Below are 20,618 nucleotides of genomic sequence, written 5' to 3'. Positions count from 1 at the left end.
GGTGTGTGTCACCCCATGCACACAGTGTGTCACCCCATGTATACGGTGTGTGTCACCCCATGCACACAGTGTCTCACTCCATGCACATGGTTTATGTCACCCCATGCACACAGCGTGTCACCCCATGTATATGGTGTGTGTCACGCCATGCCCCAGCCGCATGCCCATGGTCTGGCATGTCCGTGTGCCCCCAGAGGGGCCGTGTCCCCCATGACATCCCCAGCCCCATTGGCAGCTGCCTGCTGGGTCCTGCCCCCAGCCTGCTCCGCACAGCCCCCCCAGCCCCTCACTGCGCCCCAGGGTGCAGGCCAAGTCCTGCTCCCCCGTCCCCATCAGGGTCACACTGCAGCCCGTCTGCTCCCCATAGGCAGCCCCAGGGCCGCCCCATCGCCGGGGGGTCCCAACTTGGGGGTCCCTGCTGGGGGTCAGGGTTTGGGGTTGGGGCTTGAGGTCCCTGCTCGGGGCTGCCCAGCCCAGGCCCGGCCCCTGCCCCAGTTGAACCATTAACAAGGGTTAACTGGTGACCCATTGTCCCGCGGGGATAAAGCCGGGGGGGGGCCGAGCAGGGCCAGAGCCGAGCACCCACAGCCCCGCCGCCATGAGCAGCCAACGGGTGGTGAGTACAGACCCACATTGCCCCATGCATGGGGGGCCAGAACCCCCCTGCACTGCCCCACACACGGGGGTCAGAGCCCCCCCTGCACTGCCCCACACACGGGGGTCAGAGCCCCCCCTGCACTGCCCCACACGTGGAGGACAGAGCTCCCCCTGCACTGCCCCACACACGGGGAACAGAGCCCCCCCCTTCCCTGCACTGCCCCACTCATGGGGAACAGAGCCCCCCCTGCACTGCCCCACACGTGGAGGACAGAGCTCCCCCTGCACTGCCCCACACACGGGGGTCAGAGCCCCCCCTGCACTGCCCCACACGTGGAGGACAGAGCTCCCCCTGCACTGCCCCACACACAGGGAACAGAGCTTCCCCTGCACTGCCCCACACGTGGACAGAGCCCCCCCCTTCCCTGCACTGCCCCACTCATGGGGAACAGAGCCCCCCTTGCACTGCCCCACACACGGGGAACAGAGCCTCCCCTGCACTGCCCCACACACGGAGGACAGAGCCCCCCCCTTCCCTGCACTGCCCCACACCCGGGGGACATCGCCCCCCTGCACTCCCCCCACACCCGGGAAGACCCCCTCGCCCCCCCCCCCCCCCCCCCCCCGGGGGCTCAGCCCCACAAGTGTCACCCCCATGGGACCCATGCCACAGGCAGCAGCCCCAGGGGCCCCTACCCCAGGGCTGGTGCCTTTTGAGGGGTGGAGGAGCCCCCAGGACCCACGGCTGTATCCTCCCTGCCATGGGGTGCCAACCCCCAAGTGGGTTCCAGCCAAGTGACCGGCCGGGGCAAAATGGGGGTCCCACAGTCCTTGGGGCCTGCCTCCCACCCCTGGGGGGTGCAGGACACGTGGGGCGTTGGGCAGCACCCTGGGGTTCAGCTGCACCCAAGAGCCTTGCAATGCTGTGACACATGGCGCAGGGCTGCGCAGCACCATGCGATGCCATGCAGTCCCATGCAGTCCCATGCAGCACCCTTGGGTCCCCCCATGCCACCAGCAGCACAGGAAGGGCCCCCCACACCCTGAGCAGCCCTTTCCCCTCCCCAGGAATCCAACTGCCCTGAGGAGCTGCCCCCCAGCACGGCCGAGCCCCGGCACCAGTACCGCAACTACACGGTGAGGGGGGGGTCAGGGGGTCCCCATCACTGGATGGGTCACTGGGGGGTTCTCCTGCACCAGTTGGGCAGTTTGGGGGGGTGCCTGCACCAGGGCGGTCATTATGGGGGGTCCCTGCACAAGCAGGGTGCAGGGGGGATCCAGCTGCAACCCCCATATCCAAGCCAGGGGGGTCTCATGCACTGCTGTGGGAGTCCAGGGGTGCTGTGCTCTGTTGGGGGGTGTCCCCACACCCTAGACCCCCCCTCCCGCACTGCACACAGGAGGGGAAGCTGCTGGAGCGGGTGTACAACACGTACCGGCTCATGCACACACACCAGACCGTGGACTTCGTGCGCAAGAAGGTGTGAACCCCCCCAGCACCCCAAGTCCAGCCCATGCACTGGGGCACCCACTCCCTGCGCACTGCAATGGGGGTCGGGGGTGTTGGGGTCCCGGCGCAGGTTGTGGGGGACCCTGTCCCCAAAAACCCCATTGCATCCCCCCACACACACAGTGTGCGCAGTACGGGCCGTGCTCACAGCGCCGCATGACTGTGATGGAGGCCCTGGAGCTGCTGGATGAGCTGGTGGATGAGTCCGACCCAGACGTGGACTTCCCCAACTCCTTCCATGCCTACCAGACAGCAGAGGGCATCCGCAAGGCCCACCCTGACAAAGGTAAAGCTGGGGGGTTCCCGCACCCCCAAACACCCCCCCCCCCCCCGGGGTCACATCCATTGGGGGTAACAGCCCCGCTCACCCCCAGACTGGTTCCACCTCGTGGGGCTGCTGCACGACCTGGGCAAGGTGCTGGCGCTGTTTGGGGAACCCCAGGTGAGTGGGGGGGACGGACTGGGGGGCAGGAGGGGATCCAGGGGCGTCCCGGTGGTCAGAGACCCCCATGCACCCCCGCAGTGGGCCGTGGTGGGGGACACCTTCCCCGTGGGCTGCAAAGTGCAGAAGTCAGTGGTGTTTGGAGACTCCACCTTCCACAACAACCCCGACACCAAGGACCCCCGGTACAGGTGAGGTGGCTGCTGAGGGCTGCACCCAACGTTACACCCCTCATTGCACCCCACATCACTACCTGGGTGGGGGGGTGAAGGCACCAACCCTGAGCCCCCCAACCTGGCTCCATCCCCAGCACTGAGTACGGGATGTACCAGCCCCGCTGCGGCCTGGAGAATGTCCTCATGTCCTGGGGACACGATGGTAAGGGATGAGAGGGGAAGCAGGGGGTCCCTCACCCACAAACAGGGCACCCGGACCCCCCTCTTTCCCAGGGATTCAGGCCTGCAGCACCTTTGCTGGGGGGTGCAGCTCTTGGGGTGCTCGGCCCCATCGCTGCACCCCATTGCTCCCCAGAGTACATGTACCGGGTCATGAAGTTCAACAACTTCACCCTGCCCAAGGAGGTGAGGGATGCGGCTGCAGGGAAGGGAGGTCAGTAATGGGGGGGACACATGGTCCCCCCACCCCGAGCTGACACTCCCTCTCCGTGCCCATCCCCATGCCCTCAGGCCTTCTACATGGTGCGGTTCCACTCCTTCTACCCCTGGCACGCACACGGGGACTACCTGCACCTCTGCAGCGAGGAGGACCTTCGCATGCTGCCCTGGGTGCGCGAGCTCAAGTGCGTGACTGGGGGGGATGTAGGGGGCTTTGGGAGGGGGCTCAGCCCCAGGTGACCCCCCCCCCTCCAGTACTGACCACACTGAACTACTCCACAGCAAGTTCGACCTGTACACGAAGCAGGAGGAGCTGCCTGACGTGCAGCAGCTCCGCAGCTACTACCAGTCGCTCATCGACAAGTACTGCCCTGGGGAGCTCTGCTGGTGAGGGGGAGGCACACTGGGAGCACCCCCAACCCGGGGGCAGCGCTGGGACCACACCAGGACCCCCACTGCACCAGGACTGTCACTGCACCAAAACGGGTCCCCCCTTTGCGCCAGGACCCCCAGTACCACACTGAATTGGGATCCCCACCACCATACCCCACTGAGACCCCCAGGGCAAGGCACCGGGATCCCTGCCACAAAGACACAATGCACTGGGACCCCCACCATACTGCAGCGAGACCTCACTGTGCTGCAGTGGGACCCCCGGTATAGTACACCAGAACTACCACTGTGACCCATGGTATCACACTGGGACCCCTACTGCACCACCCTGAGACTCTCAGCACACCCCAGCCCCATGGCACAGCCCCTTTGCCATGGGGGGCACTGGGGCCATACAATAAACCTGCTTGTCGCACACGCCCAGTGGCACCTGCACTATAGGGGAGACATGGAGCAACCCCACCCCAGGCACACGGGGGACTCCTCCCCAGGCAGGAATCCCAGCAAGAGCCCTGGGGCTGGAATGTCAAAGGCTTTATTTAGAAAACATAGGAACCTGCTGAGCTCACTGGGGGAGCATGGAGCAGCCCAGCGAGGGGGGGGGGAGCAGCCCAGCTGGTCTAGGGAGAACCCAAACTGGTCTGGTGGTGGCTAAGGGCTGGGAAGGATAACTGGAAAGGCTGGTGCTGCCCAAAGCTGCTCCCACCAGCACCGAGCATGACCCCACCAGTGCCTGGCATTGCCCCACCAGTGCCAATACCCACCCCACAAGCGCCAGCATCACCCTGAAGCCGCAGCACAAGGATCAGAGGCAATGGAGCCACCCGGTGTTGCTGGCATTAGTGCAGCACCCTGGGGTGCCTTCAGTCCACCGGTGGAAGATGAGACCCAGGCTGGCGGCTCTGGGTGCTACTTCTTCCTCTTGGTGCCATGGCGGCCGCCCCCACAGGCCTCGGGGCCACCGCAGGCCCGGCTCTCACCCCTCTCCTGGGGCTCCCTCCTCCGCATGTGCCCGTTCTTCTCCGCACCCCCCCTGTCCGCAGGGTCTCCGCGCCGGGGCCCTTTGTGGCAGGCAGGGGGTGCCCCCCCCCGGCACTGGTGGTGCAGGGCTCGCAGGAGGCAGGCAGTGGCCACCACCAGGTAGAGGGACCAGAGGATGGTGGGGCCGGGCACCGGGCGGCAGAGCTGGCGCAGTGACTGGAGCACCCGCGGCAGCACCGTGGCCAGTGGGCGCCTTGCCGGGGTCTTGTCCTGCCGGGGGTGAGGAGGAGGTCAGGGGGACACTGGGTGACTGTGGGGTGACCGTGGGGTGACTGTGGGGTGGGGTCCTACCTTGAGCCCGTGCTGGTTGAGCAGGTTCTCCAGCATGGGATCACCCAGGGACACAGTGGGGAAGAACTCCTGCACCCGCTGCCGACGCCACCACGAGTGGCTGTGGGGTGGGAGAGCTCAGCACCCTGCCTGGCCCCTCCCACAGCCGTGGGTGGCTCCTGACACCCCCAGGCAGAGCCCAGGGTGCTGAGGAGCTGCAGGGCAAGTTAATGATCCCAGGTAGATCCCAAATCCAGCCTGCGCCACCCCCTGGGCACTCAGGCGACAGTACCATCTGCAAGCAGATGTGGTGTCACATCAGATCCAGGGTGCAGACGGGTGCAGAGGGGTCCGGTGCCACTCACCTGCCCTCGGCGCTGCTGGTGAACCAGTACTTGTAGAGCTGGGCACGGATGTAGACAGGGGGGCGGGCGTTGAAGGGATACTGGGACTCATCGACCTGCACCAGGCGGATCACTGCAGGAGACGTGGCGTTAGCTGCGGCCGGGAGCCTGTACCCATGGGTGCAGGGGCACCCCGAGGCACTGCTGGGCTGGAGCCCGTGTCTCCAGAGCACAGAGCACTGCCCCAGCCCCACTCACCGTCCTCCTGGCCCTGCAGCAGGCGGTGCACGAAGCTGCTGAACCAGGGGCTGCTGCTGTGGTGGCCCAGGGCTGCAAACCACATCTGCCAGTCGAGCCGGGGCTGGTGCGGGGCCACCACGGGGGGAGCCCTGCTCACGTTCCCTGGCTTGTACATGAACTCGATCTCCTGGAGGGCAGAGAGGGAATGGCGGGTGTCAGCGGGGGTAAGGAGGTGGCCCTGGAGCTCCCCCCAGCTCTGCTGGCATAAGGCTGAGCGTACCCACAGTCACTTCTGGGGTTATCATGTGCTTCCAGAGGGACAAAGCCCCCCCGAGGACACAGGCCAGTGCGACACAGATGCTTGGATCCAGTGGAGTTGATTCCTCAGCCACCCCACACCTGCCTGTGGCACTAAATACAACTGTGAGACTCGATTCACCAAAGCTCAGTGCATTCAGTTCACAACCACCACAGCAGCGCTCCAGGCGTGAGGAGGGCCTGGAAAGATGCCCATGAAAAAGGACCTGGGCGGGGGGTGGTTGACAGTGGCTGAATGAGCCAATAGCGGGCCCAGGTGGCCAAGGAGGAACAGCACAGTGGCTTGTGCCAGCACCAAGCGTGGCAGCAGGGCCAGGGCAGGGATTGCACTGGGCACTGGTGAGGCTGCACCTTGAATCCTGTGTTCAGCGCTGGGCCCCTCACTACAAGAGAGACATTGAGGTGCTGGAGAGGGGCCAGAGAAGGGCACTGGAGCTGGTGCAGGGCCTGGAGCACAAGTGTGATGGGGAAGGGCTGAGGGACCTGGGGGGTTCAGTGGGGAGAAGAGAAGGCTCAGGGGGGACCTAATGGCTCCCTACAACTGCCTGACAGGAGGATGGAGCCAGGACGGGCTGGGCTCTGCTGCCAAGGAACAAGGGATGGGACAAGAGGAAACGGCCTCAAGCTGCACCAGGGCAGGTTTAGATGGAGCTGAGGAACAATTCCTGCCCCAGAGGGTGCTCAGGCATTGGAACAGGCTGCCCAGGGCAGGGCTGCAGCCACCGTCCCTGCAAGGGTTCACACAGCGTGGAGACGAGGCCTCAGTGCCATGGGGCAGTGGTGGCCTTGGCAGTGCTGGGAACAGTTGGACTGGATGATCCTGAAGACCCTTTCCCACCCAAGGGCCCTGTGACTGGGGACCAGTGCTCACCGTCCAGTTCTGCCCATCGTAGCTGCCTTCCAAAACCACCTCAGGTCGCCCCCCGACGCCCGTCATCCTGCGGAACAGCCCGTAGGAGTTCACGAGCTGGAGACGCTGCACCGCGCCAAACGCCTGGTGGATGCCGGGCCACAGCTTCCCGTTGGACTCAAACTCTATGTAGGTGAAGGGCACCTGGGAAGGGGCAGAGAAAGGCTCCAGCACCATGGCACAGCGGGCCCAGACCACGTCCTGCTCCCCAAACCCCATCCCTGCACTCACCAGGCTGATGGCAAATACCCCCACGGCCGCGGTGGTGAAGATGACCCATTGCAGCATGGCCCAGAGCTTCCAGAAGTAGCCACGGACACAGGCACAGCTGCAAAAGGGGAGAGATGTGTCAGACTCATTTGGGTTGGAAGGGTCCCTGAATCTCAGGTCCTTCTCCTCAGGCTGCTCCATCCAGTCTCCCCCAGCCTGTAGTTGTGCTTGGGCTTAGTCCCCCTCTAATGCTCCCAGCACCCATGACAAGGCCCCCACTTCATACAGCCCCAAGGTCCAGCCTTCCCACCCAGCTCCCCCATACCCAAGTGTCCCTCTCTGCAGCAATCCCACCCCCAGGGACCCCAGAGCAGCCCCAAGTGTCCCCTCCCATCACGCACCGGTACATGGCAGCCAGGATCTCCCAGGACAGTGAGAGGAAGGCCAGCCCCACCAGCGGCAGTGTCACCGCCCGCAGCCACATCGTGAACTCGTGGTAGGTGAAGGCTGGAGCGAAGGAAAACCCATGGAGGGTCAGGGAAGAGCCTCTTCCACCCCAGGGACACCGGGACCCTGCAGCCCCTGCTGCGACGTACCCACTTTGGACTCCAGCAGCCTCTTGTCCCAGTTGATCTCCAGGCTGAAGTACTGAATGCTCCAATAGAGCAGGAGGCTGTAGGTGCTCAGCTCCAGCAGCGTGGACAGGAAGGACCCGAGGCTGGGGGGCCAGGCTGTGGCATGACACAGTAGCTCAGTGCCACAGCAGACAGAGGCCAAACACATCCCTGCAGCAGCAGCCAATCCACCACCCCTTGCGCTCACACCGGCACAGGGCAGAGACGGGAGCCCACCCCCAGACTGGGCACCCCAGACTCACAGCCTGTGTTCCTCTTCTTGCTGCGCCCTGTTGAGCGCCCCACATGCTCCTCATCCAGCAGGGAGGAAGCCAGGACGATGGTGAGCATGTTGAAGAAGTTGTAGTTGCCTGTGAGGATAATGAGGATCTGCAGCAGGACCTGGGGAGCAGCAAAGGGTCGGGGTGTCGCAGTGGTAGGGGGCAGAGGGCATCAGGCACCTCATCACCACCAGCCACCCCAGCTCCCACAGGGGCCCTGTTCTGCCCACGGCCTGAGCTGGGCTCCCCATCCTGGGGAGCCCCACGGCACGTGGGATTACAAGGAGCAGGACTGGACCTGTCTCTGCCCCCCCACCTGGCTGTAGAAGGCGAAGAGCCGGAGTCGGCGGATGGGAGCGAAGAAGAGGACGGGGACAGCGACCTCGATGACGTAGGTGGCTACCACACTGAACTTCTGGAACCACACTGGGAGCTGGTGCGCAAACCACGCAGCTGGCGTGGGGATGCACTGGGTCTCGTAGTGGTAGGTGAGAGCTGGGGGGACAGCAGGGGTTGGGGGGGAACATGGGGGTCACATGGATGCAGAATGGATCGGGCAGAGCCAGCAAAAAGCTATGCCAACACAGGAGAGGAGCCCACAGCGGCTGTCTTTGGGCATGGGGAGCAGAGCCTGAGGTTCAGGGCAGTGCCCCTGCCTGGCCCCACAGCTGCAGCGCCCCCTCACCTGTGAGCCCCCACCATGTGGGGCAGCGGCTGGTGAGCTTCACCACCCCCGAGGCGAACATGAGGCGGAAGAGCAGCCAGCGCATGAGCCAGAAGGTGATGCTGTCGTGGGGGCGCCAGGCTGGGGACCCCCACGAGAGGAGGCGCAGGGGGGCCACCAGTACGGCCAGGAACCCCGCTTCCAGCAGCAGACTGTCCCTGTGGGAGCATCAGAGCTGTGGCCCCCCTTGCCACCCAGGCAGGGTGGACCCCCCAAAGGGAGGGATGAGGTGGGGGTGACTTACCACTGGAAATAGAGGAAGACCTGTCCCACCTGCAGGAGAGAGGGAGGCTGGTGAGCAGGGAATGGGGGCAGGATTGGGCCCTAGTCCATCCCCCATGGCCCTGGGGTGGCCACAGACCCCCTCATGTACCCCAGTGGTGCTGGGAGAGAAGACTCCATGGTGTGTGCAGGAACACAGCCCAGCCCTGTTCAGCTCCAGCACAGCAGCGTCACTGATGGAATCATGGAATAGTTTGGGATGGAAGGGACCTTAAAGCTCATCCAGTTCCAAACCCTGCCATGGGCAGGGGCACCTTCCACTAGAGCAGCTTGCTCCAAGCCCCTGTGTCCAACCTGGCCTTGAACACTGCCAGGGATGGGGCAGCCACAGCTTCTCTGGGCACCCTGTGCCAGTGCCTCAGCACCCTCACAGGGAAGAGCTTCTGCCTAAGAGCTCATCTCAGTCTCCCCTCTGGCAGGTCAAAGCTATGAGGAGCAGCAGGAGGAGCAGGAGGGCAGCGGCCAGGAGCAGCTCTCACACCAGCCCAGGCCCAGGGCTGGAGCCTGCCCCAAGGAGCAGGAACAGGGACTTTCTCTCCAGCATACCCTTAAAAGGGAGCGAGGAGAAGGAATTCTGGCCGCACATGGGCCGGCAGAGGCAGAGCCACACACGGCACAGGAGCCACGCAGGGACAGAGCCCCCACGGGTGGGGGTCCCCCAGAGCCTCCTCCCACCCAAGAGGTGTTGCTCCCTCCCCCTGCCAGGGCACTGAATCCCTCCGAGCCCCAGCTCCTGCCATGGCTCTCCTGGGACACATGGACACAGCTCAATAGCACCGCCTGTGCCATGCAACAGCTCCCCATGGGGTGCAGCCGGGTGCTGGGGAAACTGTGGGGGGACAGCACTGCAGGGGAGCCCCCCAGCACAGAGGGACCCCCTTCCTATAGCCAGCCCTTCACCCTTCCAGCTTCCCAACAGCATTCCCTGCATTGCCAGACACAGCCCAAACTCCAGCAGGAGGGAGCAGTGAGGGCTGGGGGGATCTCTAAACAGAGGGGGGATTTCCTCCCTTCATTCCCTGGTTTCAGAGGAAAGAGGATCCCTCAATTCCTCCTCCTACTGCCGCTTGCACAGCGGGATCTGACTCACCAGCAGGAAGCGGCTCAGGAGGGTGGATTCATGGCTGGGGGACACAGATCTTGTGGGATACAGGGAAAGGGCCTGGAGCTTGGGATAAGGGCCCTGGCAAGGCTTGGCAAGGCAGGGAATCAGCTCTGCAGGCAAGTCCAGGGGGGTTTATCCTAAGAAAGCACCAAGAATTGGCACAAGGATGGTGCTCTACCCACCAACATGAGCCAAGGAGGTATCAGCACCTTCCCCACAGCTCCAAGGGGGAAGCTGAGAGTGCCAGGAGCTCATGGGATGGTATTAATGGAACAACGTCACCTCCCTGCCCTCCTAGATCCCATTCCAACCCCTCCAGGGCTCCACAAACCCCTTCCCATTGGATCTCATACCTGGTAGAGTGAGAAATAAAGCACCCAGAGCAAGGCAAAGACCAGGCTGTCCCTCAGGGGCTCCAGCAGCAAGGCACCGAAGGAGCAGAGCACCCCAAGAAGGCAGAGCAGCTCCATTCCCAGCTCTGTATCCAAACCCAGGCTGGGCCCAAGCCACAGGAGAGTGGGAAAATCCCGGAATTGCTCCCATAGACGCTGGCCACTGAGGCGCAGCACTCTGCGAGCAGGCAGGATTCCATCTCTTCCATAGAGACCTGGAAAAGGGATGGTGGGAAGTGGGATAAAGGTACTTTTAGGCTGCTAAAGGTGGGGCAGCACACTGGGAGCCCACCCTGTCAGTACCTGGAGGAGCTCCAGCTTGGCCCCATTCAACACTGGCTTCCCAGTTTCATAGGATCATGGAACACGTTGTGTTGGAAGTGACCTTAAAGCTCATCCAGTTCCAACCCCCTGCCACGGGCAGGGACACCTTCCACTAGAGCAGTTTGCTCCAAGCCTTGTCCAACCTGGCCTTGAACACTGCCAGAAGAACTTCTGCCTTATCTCCAACCCGAACTTCCCCTCTTTCAGTTTGAACCCACCACCCCTTGTCCTGCTGCTACAGCCCGTGATGAGGGCACCTCCCCAGCAACCCATCCTCAGCATCCTCCCAGTATGCCACCGCCTCCACCCCACCGCAGCTCGGTGTCACCAGCACACCGCCTCACAGCACACTCAGCCGCGCTCTCCACATCGTTACTACCAAACATTAAAGATCGCTGCCCGCAGCGCGGGTCCCTGAAGGACGCCGCTGGTGCCCATCAGACACGCAGCCGTTATTCCCTCTCGGAAAACCCATTTCCTCTCGGACTGGGCACGGAACAGCCCTGGGATGAGCCCAAACGGCGGCCAGACCAGGGCGAGCCACGTAGGAGGCCGGAGCAGCCGCGGCCGCCGCAGCACTGCGCTGCGGTACCTCAGCGAGGTGTGGGCCCGGAGCCCGCCGGGACCCCCGGGACAGGACTGCGGGAAGGGAGAGCCCCCCCCAACCACCACCACCACGACAGACCCCGGCACCCCCCACCCGCGCCCCGCCGTACCGGGGACCTGCACGTAGAGCGAGGCGAAGGCGGCGAGGTAAGCGGCGGCCAGCCCGGCCAGGAGGAGCTCCCGCACCCGCCGAGGCGGCTCCGCCATCAGCGGCAGCAACGGCGGCGGCGGCGGCACCACAGAGCTCGCCCCGCCCGCTGCGCCTGCGCGCAATGACGTCAGCACGCTCCTCCCCGCGCCGTTTCGGGCGGGAAGTGTAAAATGGCGGCAGAGAGGAGAGGAGGCGGCGGGCGGCGGTGAGCGGCGGACCGGGGCCGGGGCTTGACCGGGGTCAGGGGTTCGCTGGGATCGGCCCGAGCGATCGGCCCCGGGAGCTTGACCGTGCCCGGGGACCAGGAGGTTGATGGGAGCCAGCTGCGGGGTCCCGCTGAGCTGCGGCTGCACCGGGGTGGGGGGGAGTTGATGTTCACTGCTCCGTTCCGGGTCCTGAGGGGCTGAAGAGAGCTCAGAGCTCAGCCCCGGGCCTCACAATGCAAGTAATGGGGTGCCCGGAGAAGCTGTGGCTGCCCCATCCCTGGCAGTGTTCAAGGCCAGGTTGGACACAGGGGCTTGGAGCAAGCTGCTCTAGTGGAAGGTGTCCCTGCCTGTGGCAGGGGTTGGAACCAGAGGAGCTTTAAGCTCCTTTTCAACACAAACCAGGCTGGGATTGTACGAAATGAGACATTGAGGTGCTGGAGCAGGGCCAGAGAAGGGCACTGGAGCTGGTGCAGGGCCTGGAGCACAAGTGTGATGGGGAAGGGCTGAGGGACCTGGGGGGTTCAGTGTGGAGAAGAGAAGGCTCAGGGGGACCTGATGGCTCCCTACAAGAGCCTGACAGGAGGATGGAGCCAGGAGGGGCTGGGCTCTGCTCCCAAGGAACAAGGGATGGGACAAGAGGAACCGGCCTCAAGCTGCACCAGGGCAGGTGTAGATGGAGCTGAGGAACAATTCCTGCCCCAGAGGGTGCTCAGGCATTGGAACAGGCTGCCCAGGGCAGGGCTGCAGTCACCGTCCCTGCAAGTGCTCACACAGCGTGGAGATGAGGCCTCAGTGCCATGGGGCAGTGGTGGCCTTGGCAGTGCTGGGGAATGGTTGGACTGTTTGATCTGAAGCTCTTTGCCAACCCAGTTGATTCCATGATGTGTGTTCACTGCATGGTTCTGTTCAACTCCAGGTTTCCGCTTCAGGTTTCCATCAGCTGCTCTCTGTGACCTGCCCCTCTCCGATGCCACCTGTGGGATCACCGGCTGCTAACAGGGGGGGTTAACCCCGTTCAGAGCTCAGAAGATGCCCCCCCCCAGGCGGGAGCTGGAGTCCCGCTTCGTGCACCTCCTGCAGCCCATCCGCGACCTCACCAAGAACTGGGAGGTGGACGTGGCCGCGCAGCTCAGCGAGTACCTGGAGGAGGTGAGGTGATGGGGGGGTCCTGCCCTGGTCCATCCCAACCCCCCCCCCGCTCCCCATTGCCATCACTCCTGTTCCCGGCAGCTGGAGAACGTCTGCATTTCCTTCGACAATGGGAAAACCTCCATGAACTTCATGGAGGCGGCGCTGCTCATCCAGGGATCCGCCTGTGTCTACAGCAGGAAGGTGAGGAGCTGGTGGTGATGGGGGAGCCAGGTGTTAGGGGTGGCTCTGAGAGTCTGCCAGGGATGTGAGCGCTGACAAGTGTGGGATTGAATGGAATTCCATGGCCAGGTCCACTCTGTGATGTACAAAAGAGATCATGTCAGAATTGGTGATGATTTATATGGGGCTGGATTAAAGTGATTTATACAGCACTGGACCAGAATAATGTGTATAGACACCAAAAATCCAAAGGGATAAGGGAGATCCTCCTGTTGAGGACTACAGATGTCATAAAATCATGAGTCACAGACTGGTTTGGGTTGAAGGGACCTTAAAGCTCATCCAGCTCCAATCCCTTGCCATGGGGAGGGACACCAGGTCCCAGCTTGCCCAAACCTGGCCTCAGAAAGGAAGAAACAGGGAAAAGAAGAACAAGGTGAGCAGGAACCCAAGCACTGGGGATCAGAGGAGGGTGGTGGTTCCCCTCATATCAGCTCTTCTGGGAGCTGCTTCCTCCCTCTCCTGAGCCTGGTTGTTTTCCTCCCCAGGTGGAGTATCTCTACTCACTGGTGTACCAGACGCTTGACTACATCTCCAACAAGAAGTAAGTAGGACTGCAGTGCCTGCTCCTCCTACCCTGCTGCCCCTCAGCAGTCGTTGTGTTACAAACCCAAACATGCCTCTTGCAGGGTTGGTCTCGAGCCCATGCAAAGCACTTTGGGGGGAGCTGCAAGAAATGTCCCCAGTGGGATGAACCCCAGAACCTGGGGCCATGATTGTCCCCATGTGCACTTCCAGTGCCACCATCCTGTGGTTTTCCTGCCTGCTCTCAGTACAGGACAAGGGGAATGGCTTTAACCTGCCAGGGGGGAGATTGAGATGAGCTCTTAGGCAGAAGCTCTTACCTGTGAGGGTGCTGAGGCGCTGGCACAAGGTGCCCAGAGAAGCTGTGGCTGCCCCATCCCTGGCAGTGTTCAAGGCCAGGTTGGACACGGGCTTGGAGCAAGCTGCTCTAGTGGAAAGTGTCCCTGAAACTGGAGGAACTTTAAGGTCCCTTGCAACCCAAACCATTCCAGGATTCCCTGATGCTGATCCTGTTTTCTGCTCCCTGATCCAGGCAGGAGAAGCTGCCCAGCTCCCTGGGTCCAGATGGGAGAGACGCCGATGCCACCTTTGGGGAGGAAGATATTGATGAGAAGGTGAGAGCTGCAGCTCCAGTGCCTCTGGTGCTGGGTCCATCCCACCCCTGTGTCCTCGTGGCCCCACAGACAGACAGGTGACCACATGTGGGTCTCTCTCTGCAGTTCCTCTCCCTGGATGACATCAAGGACACCAGCCAGGCCAATGTGGACATGAAGGATCACCAGTCCAACGTAGGAGCCATTCCCCTCCTTTGCTCTCTCTCCCTGTGCTGGGGTTTCCTAGGATGAATCCCGAGGTGCCCTCAACCCACCTGTTTGCCTCTGCAGCCCGTGAGCATCATTCCTTCAACCCCCATGTCCTTGGTCCCACCAGAAGACGATGAGAAGAGAGACAACCCCCTGCTCAGGTGAGATTCCCTTAGCCACTCCTGTGGCTTTACCTGGGTGCCCCCGTGGTGGGGCTGGGCTTTCCCTATGCCTCAACCAGGGAACTGCTGCCTTCCCACCTAAACTGGGAGGGATGATTCTGGAGGCTGGGAGCTGCCTGTGGTGCAGGTAGGCTATGGGGGGGGGGGGGGGGGGGGAGGAAGGGATGAGCCAGGGCTGGGCTGGGAGATCCCAGCAGGACTGAGCTGGGAATGACTGTTGGGAAGGCCGGGGCTGTGCCCCCCCCGCTGGGGCCATCCCCTCCCGCAGGCTGCTTTGTGGTCTCTGATGGGGCTCTGCCCGCAGCTGCAAGGGGGAGGTCTTGGCGAGCCGCAAGGATTTCAGGATGAACGTGTGTACCCCACACAAATCCGGAGCGTTCCTGCTGGAGCTGGCGGGGCTGTCCCCAGCCCACCCCCAGAGCCCTGGCCCTGCCCCAGGTATGGTTTGGGTACAGGGCATGGAGCGGGATGCTCCTGCCCGCAGGGAGGCTGCCCTGGGCAACCCTGCGCTGGTGGCTCTGCTGCCAGGGCCACTGCCGATGACCTGTGGCCGTTGTCACCCGCGGCAGCTCCAGCCGGTGTCCCCAGCAGCAGCAGCGGTGCAGAGGCTCCTGTCCAGGCACTGAGCTTCTCTGAGGAGGGAGGTGAGATCCCAGGGCCCTGTGTCCTGCCCGTGTGTCTGTCCCTGGGTCCTGCTCACTGTGTCCACGTGTGTCGTGGTTTAGCCCAGCCGCTAACTCAGAATCATGCAGCTGCTCGCTCACTCCCCCCCGCTTCTTCCCCCTCCGTGCTCCTGGAGGGATGGGGAGGAGAATGGAGAGAATGTAACTCCCATGGGTTGAGATAAGAGCAGCCCAGTAACTAAGGTATAACACAAACCACTGCTGCTACCGCCAGTAGTAATAATGATAAGGGAAATAACAAGGGGAGAGAACATGACCGCTCAGCACCCGCTGACCGATACCCAGCCCAACCCGAGCAGTGATCTGGGCCTTCCGGGTGATTCCCCCCAGTTTCCATCCCAAGCATGACATGCTGTGGTACAGAATACCCTTTTAGCTAGTTTGGGGCAGGTGTCCTATCCCTGCTTCCTCCCGGCTTCCCGTGCCCCTCCTCGCTGCAGAGCACGAGACTGAAAAGTCAGGGTAAGTGCTACTGAGCAGCAGCTAAACCCATGGCTAAAGCCCAAACACAGCCCTTCACCAGCTACTGGGAAAGAGAAAAGTGACTGCTGCTGCTGAACCTGGCACAGGCTGTCCCTGCGGTTTTGCTGGTGTCTGCCTGTCCTGCCCATGCATCCATGTGTCACGTCCATGTGTCATGTCTAGCCCATGTGTCCTGCCTGCGTATCCATCCGTGCCACAGCTACTGTGCCTCCATGAAGCCCCTGGGGTGCTCCTTGGGAAACAGGGAATCCCGGCTCATTCCCATGCAGGACTGGAGGATGATGGTGCTGGTGGAGATGATCCCATGCAGGAGGATGCCGCGGTGCTGGCTCCGGGTGGTGCCAAACACATGGAATCACAGCGGGTAGGTGAGGGCTGGGACAGCGCCACGCTCCTCACCGGAGCCTCGGCTCATGCGGCTCATCCTGCCCCTGCCAGAGCACCCCAGGATACGCGCTGCGGGAGCGAGCCCCTGCCCAGCACCCCCAGACCCATGTCAAGGTAAGGGGGACCTGGAGCGTCCTGGGGCTGTGGGACACCGGGAAGCCCTGGGATGTCCCAGCCCTTCCCAGGGTGCCCCAGGGAGCTGTGGATGCATCAGCACCCACTCCCTGCAGGAGCTGCTGGATCCGTGGCAAAGTCTTGATCCCTTCGCAGGCTCCGAGGACAAACCCCTAAGGAAAGGTACGTGATGGGAGCTGAGGACAGGGCTGCTGCCCTGGCTCTGTCTGTGCAGCACCCCCTCATCCTGGTTCCATTCCCCATCCTCTTGTCCTTCGGCATCCCTGGAGCCACAGTGGGTTTATCCCGGCTCCTTTTCCCACCTGCTTGTCCCTCGGCATTCCCGGATCCTCGACGGGTCTCTGCTGGCCCCATGGTGCCCAGAGGGGCTGTGCCAAGGGCCGAGGCTGGAGCCACCCTCCAGCATTCCCGGCAGCGCCCAGGGCCAGTCTGACCCTTCCCACTCCCAGGAAGACCGTTCCTGGTGCCGCTGGGCCTGGAGGACATGGTGGGGGGGAAGCGCAAGAGGAAATCCCCCCGGAAGCTCCAGAACTTCATGAAGTGGTTCGCCATGGCCTGTGAGTACCGCAGCGTGTCCCATGGGATCCGGCCAGGATCCAACGGGAAGGGTCAGCTGAGCCCCACGGGGGGACCTCAACACGACACCTTGGAGGTGGCTCTGGAGGCCACAGCCCCGTGTGGGGTCTGTGGTGGTGGCAGAGGTGTCGGTGCTGCTGTCCTGGGGGGGTTCTTCCTCTGGGATCCCAGTTCTCCTGGTGGGAATGGGAACCTTTGGCTGGTGGGATCTTCAACCCTGTGGTTCCCCCAGACAACAACGTCTCAGATGGCAGGAGAGCCAAGAAGAACGGCCTGACCTTTGCCGGTGAGTAGTGGGGCTGGGGAATACGCTCTGTGTCCTGCCTGTGACTCTCAGCCCCCCCAGCTTCTGCGCTGTTCTCTTGGGGGGACAGAGCCAGGGCAGAGGGGACCCTGCACCCCAAAACTGTGAGTGGAGCCTGGGATGGCACCAGTGGCCACCCTGTGCCTTGATGGGGGAGAGCTGGAAGGGCAGGCTCCCCCCCAGGGTGCAGAGGTGCTGCCCTGCCCCTGTCCTGCTGCAGACCTGGAGGTGCTCTATTGGAAGCAGATGAAGGAGCGGGTGGCAGCGCAAAGGAAGCTGCAGCCCAGGGTGAGTGGGGCTGGAGGGGGGGGGGGGGGTGTGCTGGGCTGGGGGTACCCTGCCTTGTACCCCCGGGGTGGGGGCTCAGGCCTGTTCCCTGCAGGAGCCACTGCAGCTCGAGGAGGAGCCGGAGCTGCTGGAGGAGGAGCGAGGGGCTGAGGACGATGAAGAAGGTGCTGCACCCCCAGACCTCCCCAGTCCCTATTCCACCCCTACGGGGGGCCCCCTCCCGCTGTGACAGGGCTTGGGGAGGTCACTGAGCACACTCCCTCCTCATAGGTGACTTTGGGGAGCACGAGGACATTGAGGCCCTGGAGGAGCTGGAGGAAGGAGCCCCCAGTGAGTGCATGGCCCTGGTGGGGGGGGTTGCATCCCCTGTCCCTCTGTCTGTCCATCGTTGGCCATGTCCTTGTGTGTGTGTCCGTGCTCAGACCTGTCCCTCTGCATGTCCCCATGTGCCCTCACTGCCGCTGTCCCCCTTGCAGATCCCAGTCCCTCCAACTCTCTGTGCTACGAGGAGCTGGTGCGCAGGAACGTGGTAGGTGCCATGTGGGGGGGGCAGTGCAGGTGCTGGAGGCTGTGGGGTGCCCCCACCCCGCCTGCTGTCCCCGTGCACCCCAACCCTCCCTGTGCCCCCCAGGAGCTGTTCATGGTGGAGTCGCAGCGCTATGTGCAGGAGACAGAGCTGTCACAGCGTGTGCAGTGCTGGGAGGAGCGGATGGTGCCACTGCTGCAGGAGCAGGCAGGGATATAGGAGGGGCTGGGACCGCTCTTTCCTGCCTCTTCTTTTCTATCCCCCCCTTTTCTAACCCCCTTCTCACTTTCCCTCCCCTGCTTTTCCTTCCCCCTTCCCACTCTTTCCTCTTTTCTTCCCCCCCTTCCTTATTTCCCCCTCCATTTTCTCTCCCTTGTCCCCCTTTTTTCCCTTTCTCCTCTCCTCTCCCCCCACTCGCTGACCGCTGCCCCCGCAGGAGTCCCGCCAGGCTCTGGATGTCCGTGGCTACGGGCAGGCGCTGGTGCAGGGCTGCGGCGCCCTCGGGCACTGGCGCTCATTCGCACGGCTCGTGGCGGGGCGGCCCCCGGCCGAGGTGAGCCGGTACCTGATGGCGGCGCTGCAGCTGGTGAGTGCGGGGGGGGCTGTGCCATGGGGGGCTGTGAGTGCCCCCTACCCTGCAGCTGGTGAGTGCGGGGGGGGGCTGTGCCATGGGGGGCTGTGAGTGCCCCCTACCCTGCAGCTGGTGAGAGGGGGCTGTGAGTGCCCTGGGCCCGCAGCTCCTCAGTGCCATAGGGGGCATGAATGGGACCGGGGAGGCTGGGGGTGTTCGGGGGCTCCCTGTGCCACCACAGACCTCAGCGTTTCCCCGTCCCTTGCAGGCCAATGACTACGTGGTGGAGCTGGCGCAGGACCCGGGGCTGGAGCAGGCACTGGACACGCTGCGGCTCCGGCTGCTCACGCATCAGCAGGCGCACGAGCGCTTCCAGGCCTTCCACCTGCCCTCAGCATGCCCGTGAAGGGGGAGGGGGATACTCCCCGGGCACCCCAACCCCCCCACCTCCCACCAACCCCTCCTCCAAGCCCCTTTGTACCCTTTGAAATCCCCCAATACCCATTTTGTACCCCAACACTCCTTTGCACCCCTCCTTCATACCCCAACCCTCCGCCTTCTGTACTGTCTTCATAGCCCCAAACAGCCCCTTTTGTACCCCTAAAGCCCCTCATGTGTCCTCAACCCCTTCTTACTCATGCCCAGTGCCCCTTTTGTACTCCCAAACCCATCCTGTTTATCCCCAACTCCCCCCTTATGTACTTCCACCCCCCACATCATCTCAGTCCCCTCCGTGTGCTCCCAAACCCCCCTATGTCCCCTCACTCCCCTTCCCCACGGCAATAAACCCGGTTTTGATACAATGACCAGCTCTGCTGCTCTGCGGGGACAGACCCCAACTCCTGGGGATGCACCTGGAGGGTTCGTCAGGGGTATCAGGAGGTATTGGGGCTCTCAGTGCCCATGCCCACTGCCAAAGGAGGCATCAGGGGGAGCTGGGGTCCCCCTCACCCAGGATCTACTGCTTTTAGGGGTATCAGAGTCCCATCTCCTGGTTCCCACCACCATGGGAGCCACTGCGGGGTCTCAGGGTCCCCCACCCTGGTCTCTGCCACTGCAGGCAGTGTCAGGGTTCATGTTACCCCAGTTCCTGCTACTGTGGCGGGTGCTGGGGTCACCATGGGGGATGTTGGGGGGCCCCTTACCCTGGTTCCCACCACCCCAAAAGACACTGGGGATGTTGGTGTCCCCCATCCCTATACCTGCCATAGCAGGAGGTGTGAGGCTCTGTGTCTCCCTCACTCCCCACTGCCACAGGGGTGTTGGGGCTGTTCTGGTCCCCATCCCATGGTCCCTGCCATGCTGGGGCGGGGGTGGCTGTCAGAGTCCTCCCACCCCGGTACCCACCACCACAGGAGCCATCAGGGTCCATGTTCCCCCCCCCATAACTGCACCCTGGGGGGCTGTCAGGGTGCCCCGTGCCCCGCTGCCACAGGGGGTGTCAGCCCCCCCAAAGCACTCACACGCGTGCTGCAGGCGCTTTATTGCAGGGGCTGGTAGGTGTGCATGTGCCTGCGCACGCTGCGCTCCAGCTCCTCGGCGCTCTTGCTGCTGCCGTAGCAGTCGAGGAAGAGCCCGTCGGGGCCCAGGAGGTAGATGAGGACGCTGTGGTCCACGATGTAGTCCCCGTCGGCGTCGCGGGGCCCGGCGCTGGCGTACACGCGGAAGGCGGCGGCGGCGGCGCGCACCTCCTCGGCGGTGCCGGTCAGCCCCAGCAGGCGCGGGTGGAAGTCGCGCAGGTACCGCTGCAGCGCCGCCTCGTCGTCGCGCTCGGGGTCCACGGTGACGAAGAGCGGCTGCAGCGGCGGCAGCGCCGGGTCCCGCTCCAGCGCGGCCACGGCGCGGCTGAGGCGCTCCAGCGCGGCGGGGCACACGTCGGGGCAGTGCGTGAACCCGAAGTAGAGCAACACCCACTGCCCGCGGAAGTCGCTCTTGGCGCGGGCGGCCCCGCTCTGGTCCCGCAGCGCGAAGTCGCCCTGGGCCAGCGCCAGCTCCCGCAGCGCCTCCCGGCGCCGCCGCTGCCGCTCCCGCTCCCGCCGCTGCCGCAGCCACAGCCACGCGCCCGCCGCCGCCCCCGCGCCCGCCCCCGCCACCAGCGCGCGCTGCCACAGCGGGAGCGGCCGCGGCTCCGGGCGGCGGAAGCGGGAGAGCAGCGAGCGCAGCATGGCGGGGCTGACCTCTGACCCTGACGCGCACGTGACCTGTGACCC

General features: G+C 63.7%; 4 protein-coding genes across 5 annotated transcripts; 2 read left to right on the top strand and 2 right to left on the bottom strand.

Moving 5' to 3' along the window:
* The first annotated feature begins 526 nt into the window (after positions 1-526).
* On the top strand, positions 527-3,863 carry MIOX (myo-inositol oxygenase). Its single transcript, XM_062641638.1, has 10 exons — positions 527-616; positions 1,666-1,734; positions 1,998-2,078; positions 2,231-2,393; positions 2,482-2,549; positions 2,631-2,740; positions 2,860-2,927; positions 3,081-3,130; positions 3,236-3,348; positions 3,446-3,863. Exons 1-10 carry the CDS (start codon positions 599-601, stop codon positions 3,552-3,554), a joined length of 849 nt encoding a protein of 282 aa, XP_062497622.1. The 5' UTR covers positions 527-598; the 3' UTR covers positions 3,555-3,863.
* A 212-nt stretch (positions 3,864-4,075) lies between these two features.
* On the bottom strand, positions 4,076-11,487 carry LMF2 (lipase maturation factor 2). 2 transcript variants are annotated; one of them, XM_062641636.1, is made up of 14 exons: positions 11,328-11,487; positions 10,249-10,502; positions 8,753-8,781; positions 8,470-8,666; positions 8,101-8,279; positions 7,767-7,905; positions 7,486-7,620; positions 7,291-7,396; positions 6,911-7,007; positions 6,641-6,823; positions 5,470-5,638; positions 5,233-5,344; positions 4,895-4,988; positions 4,076-4,816 (listed from the first exon to the last, which is right to left on the bottom strand). In XM_062641636.1, exons 1-14 carry the CDS (start codon positions 11,422-11,424, stop codon positions 4,466-4,468), a joined length of 2,142 nt encoding a protein of 713 aa, XP_062497620.1. In that variant the 5' UTR covers positions 11,425-11,487; the 3' UTR covers positions 4,076-4,465. The 2 variants fall into 2 exon arrangements, with proteins under 2 accessions (XP_062497620.1, XP_062497621.1); XM_062641637.1 differs by having other exon boundaries at positions 4,076-4,807; positions 4,889-4,988; positions 11,328-11,486.
* A 48-nt stretch (positions 11,488-11,535) lies between these two features.
* Positions 11,536-19,190, top strand: NCAPH2 (non-SMC condensin II complex subunit H2). Its single transcript, XM_062641639.1, has 21 exons — positions 11,536-11,573; positions 12,504-12,723; positions 12,805-12,906; positions 13,434-13,489; positions 14,003-14,084; positions 14,190-14,258; positions 14,355-14,434; positions 14,760-14,893; positions 15,025-15,099; positions 15,891-15,985; positions 16,060-16,122; positions 16,239-16,305; positions 16,593-16,700; positions 16,952-17,005; positions 17,244-17,311; positions 17,406-17,475; positions 17,582-17,641; positions 17,788-17,840; positions 17,943-18,044; positions 18,274-18,423; positions 18,677-19,190. Exons 2-21 carry the CDS (start codon positions 12,604-12,606, stop codon positions 18,812-18,814), a joined length of 1,746 nt encoding a protein of 581 aa, XP_062497623.1. The 5' UTR covers positions 11,536-11,573; positions 12,504-12,603; the 3' UTR covers positions 18,815-19,190.
* Positions 19,191-19,875: 685 nt separating this feature from the next.
* On the bottom strand, positions 19,876-20,550 carry LOC134175552 (protein SCO2 homolog, mitochondrial; the record flags this gene model as incomplete). The annotated part of the gene is given in 2 exon segments (XM_062641634.1): positions 19,876-20,525; positions 20,527-20,550. Coding segments are annotated over 2 exon segments (660 nt in total), but the record flags the coding sequence as incomplete, so codon positions are not given.
* Positions 20,551-20,618: the final 68 nt, after the last annotated feature.

Source organism: Pezoporus occidentalis, unplaced genomic scaffold (assembly GCF_034315485.1).
Source record: "Pezoporus occidentalis ecotype Australia unplaced genomic scaffold, CSIRO_AGI_Poc_V1 ctg695, whole genome shotgun sequence".
NCBI lineage: Eukaryota > Metazoa > Chordata > Aves > Psittaciformes > Psittacidae > Pezoporus > Pezoporus occidentalis.
Note: the sequence above shows the minus strand (reverse complement) of the source record. Positions and strands in the feature narration are given on the sequence as shown.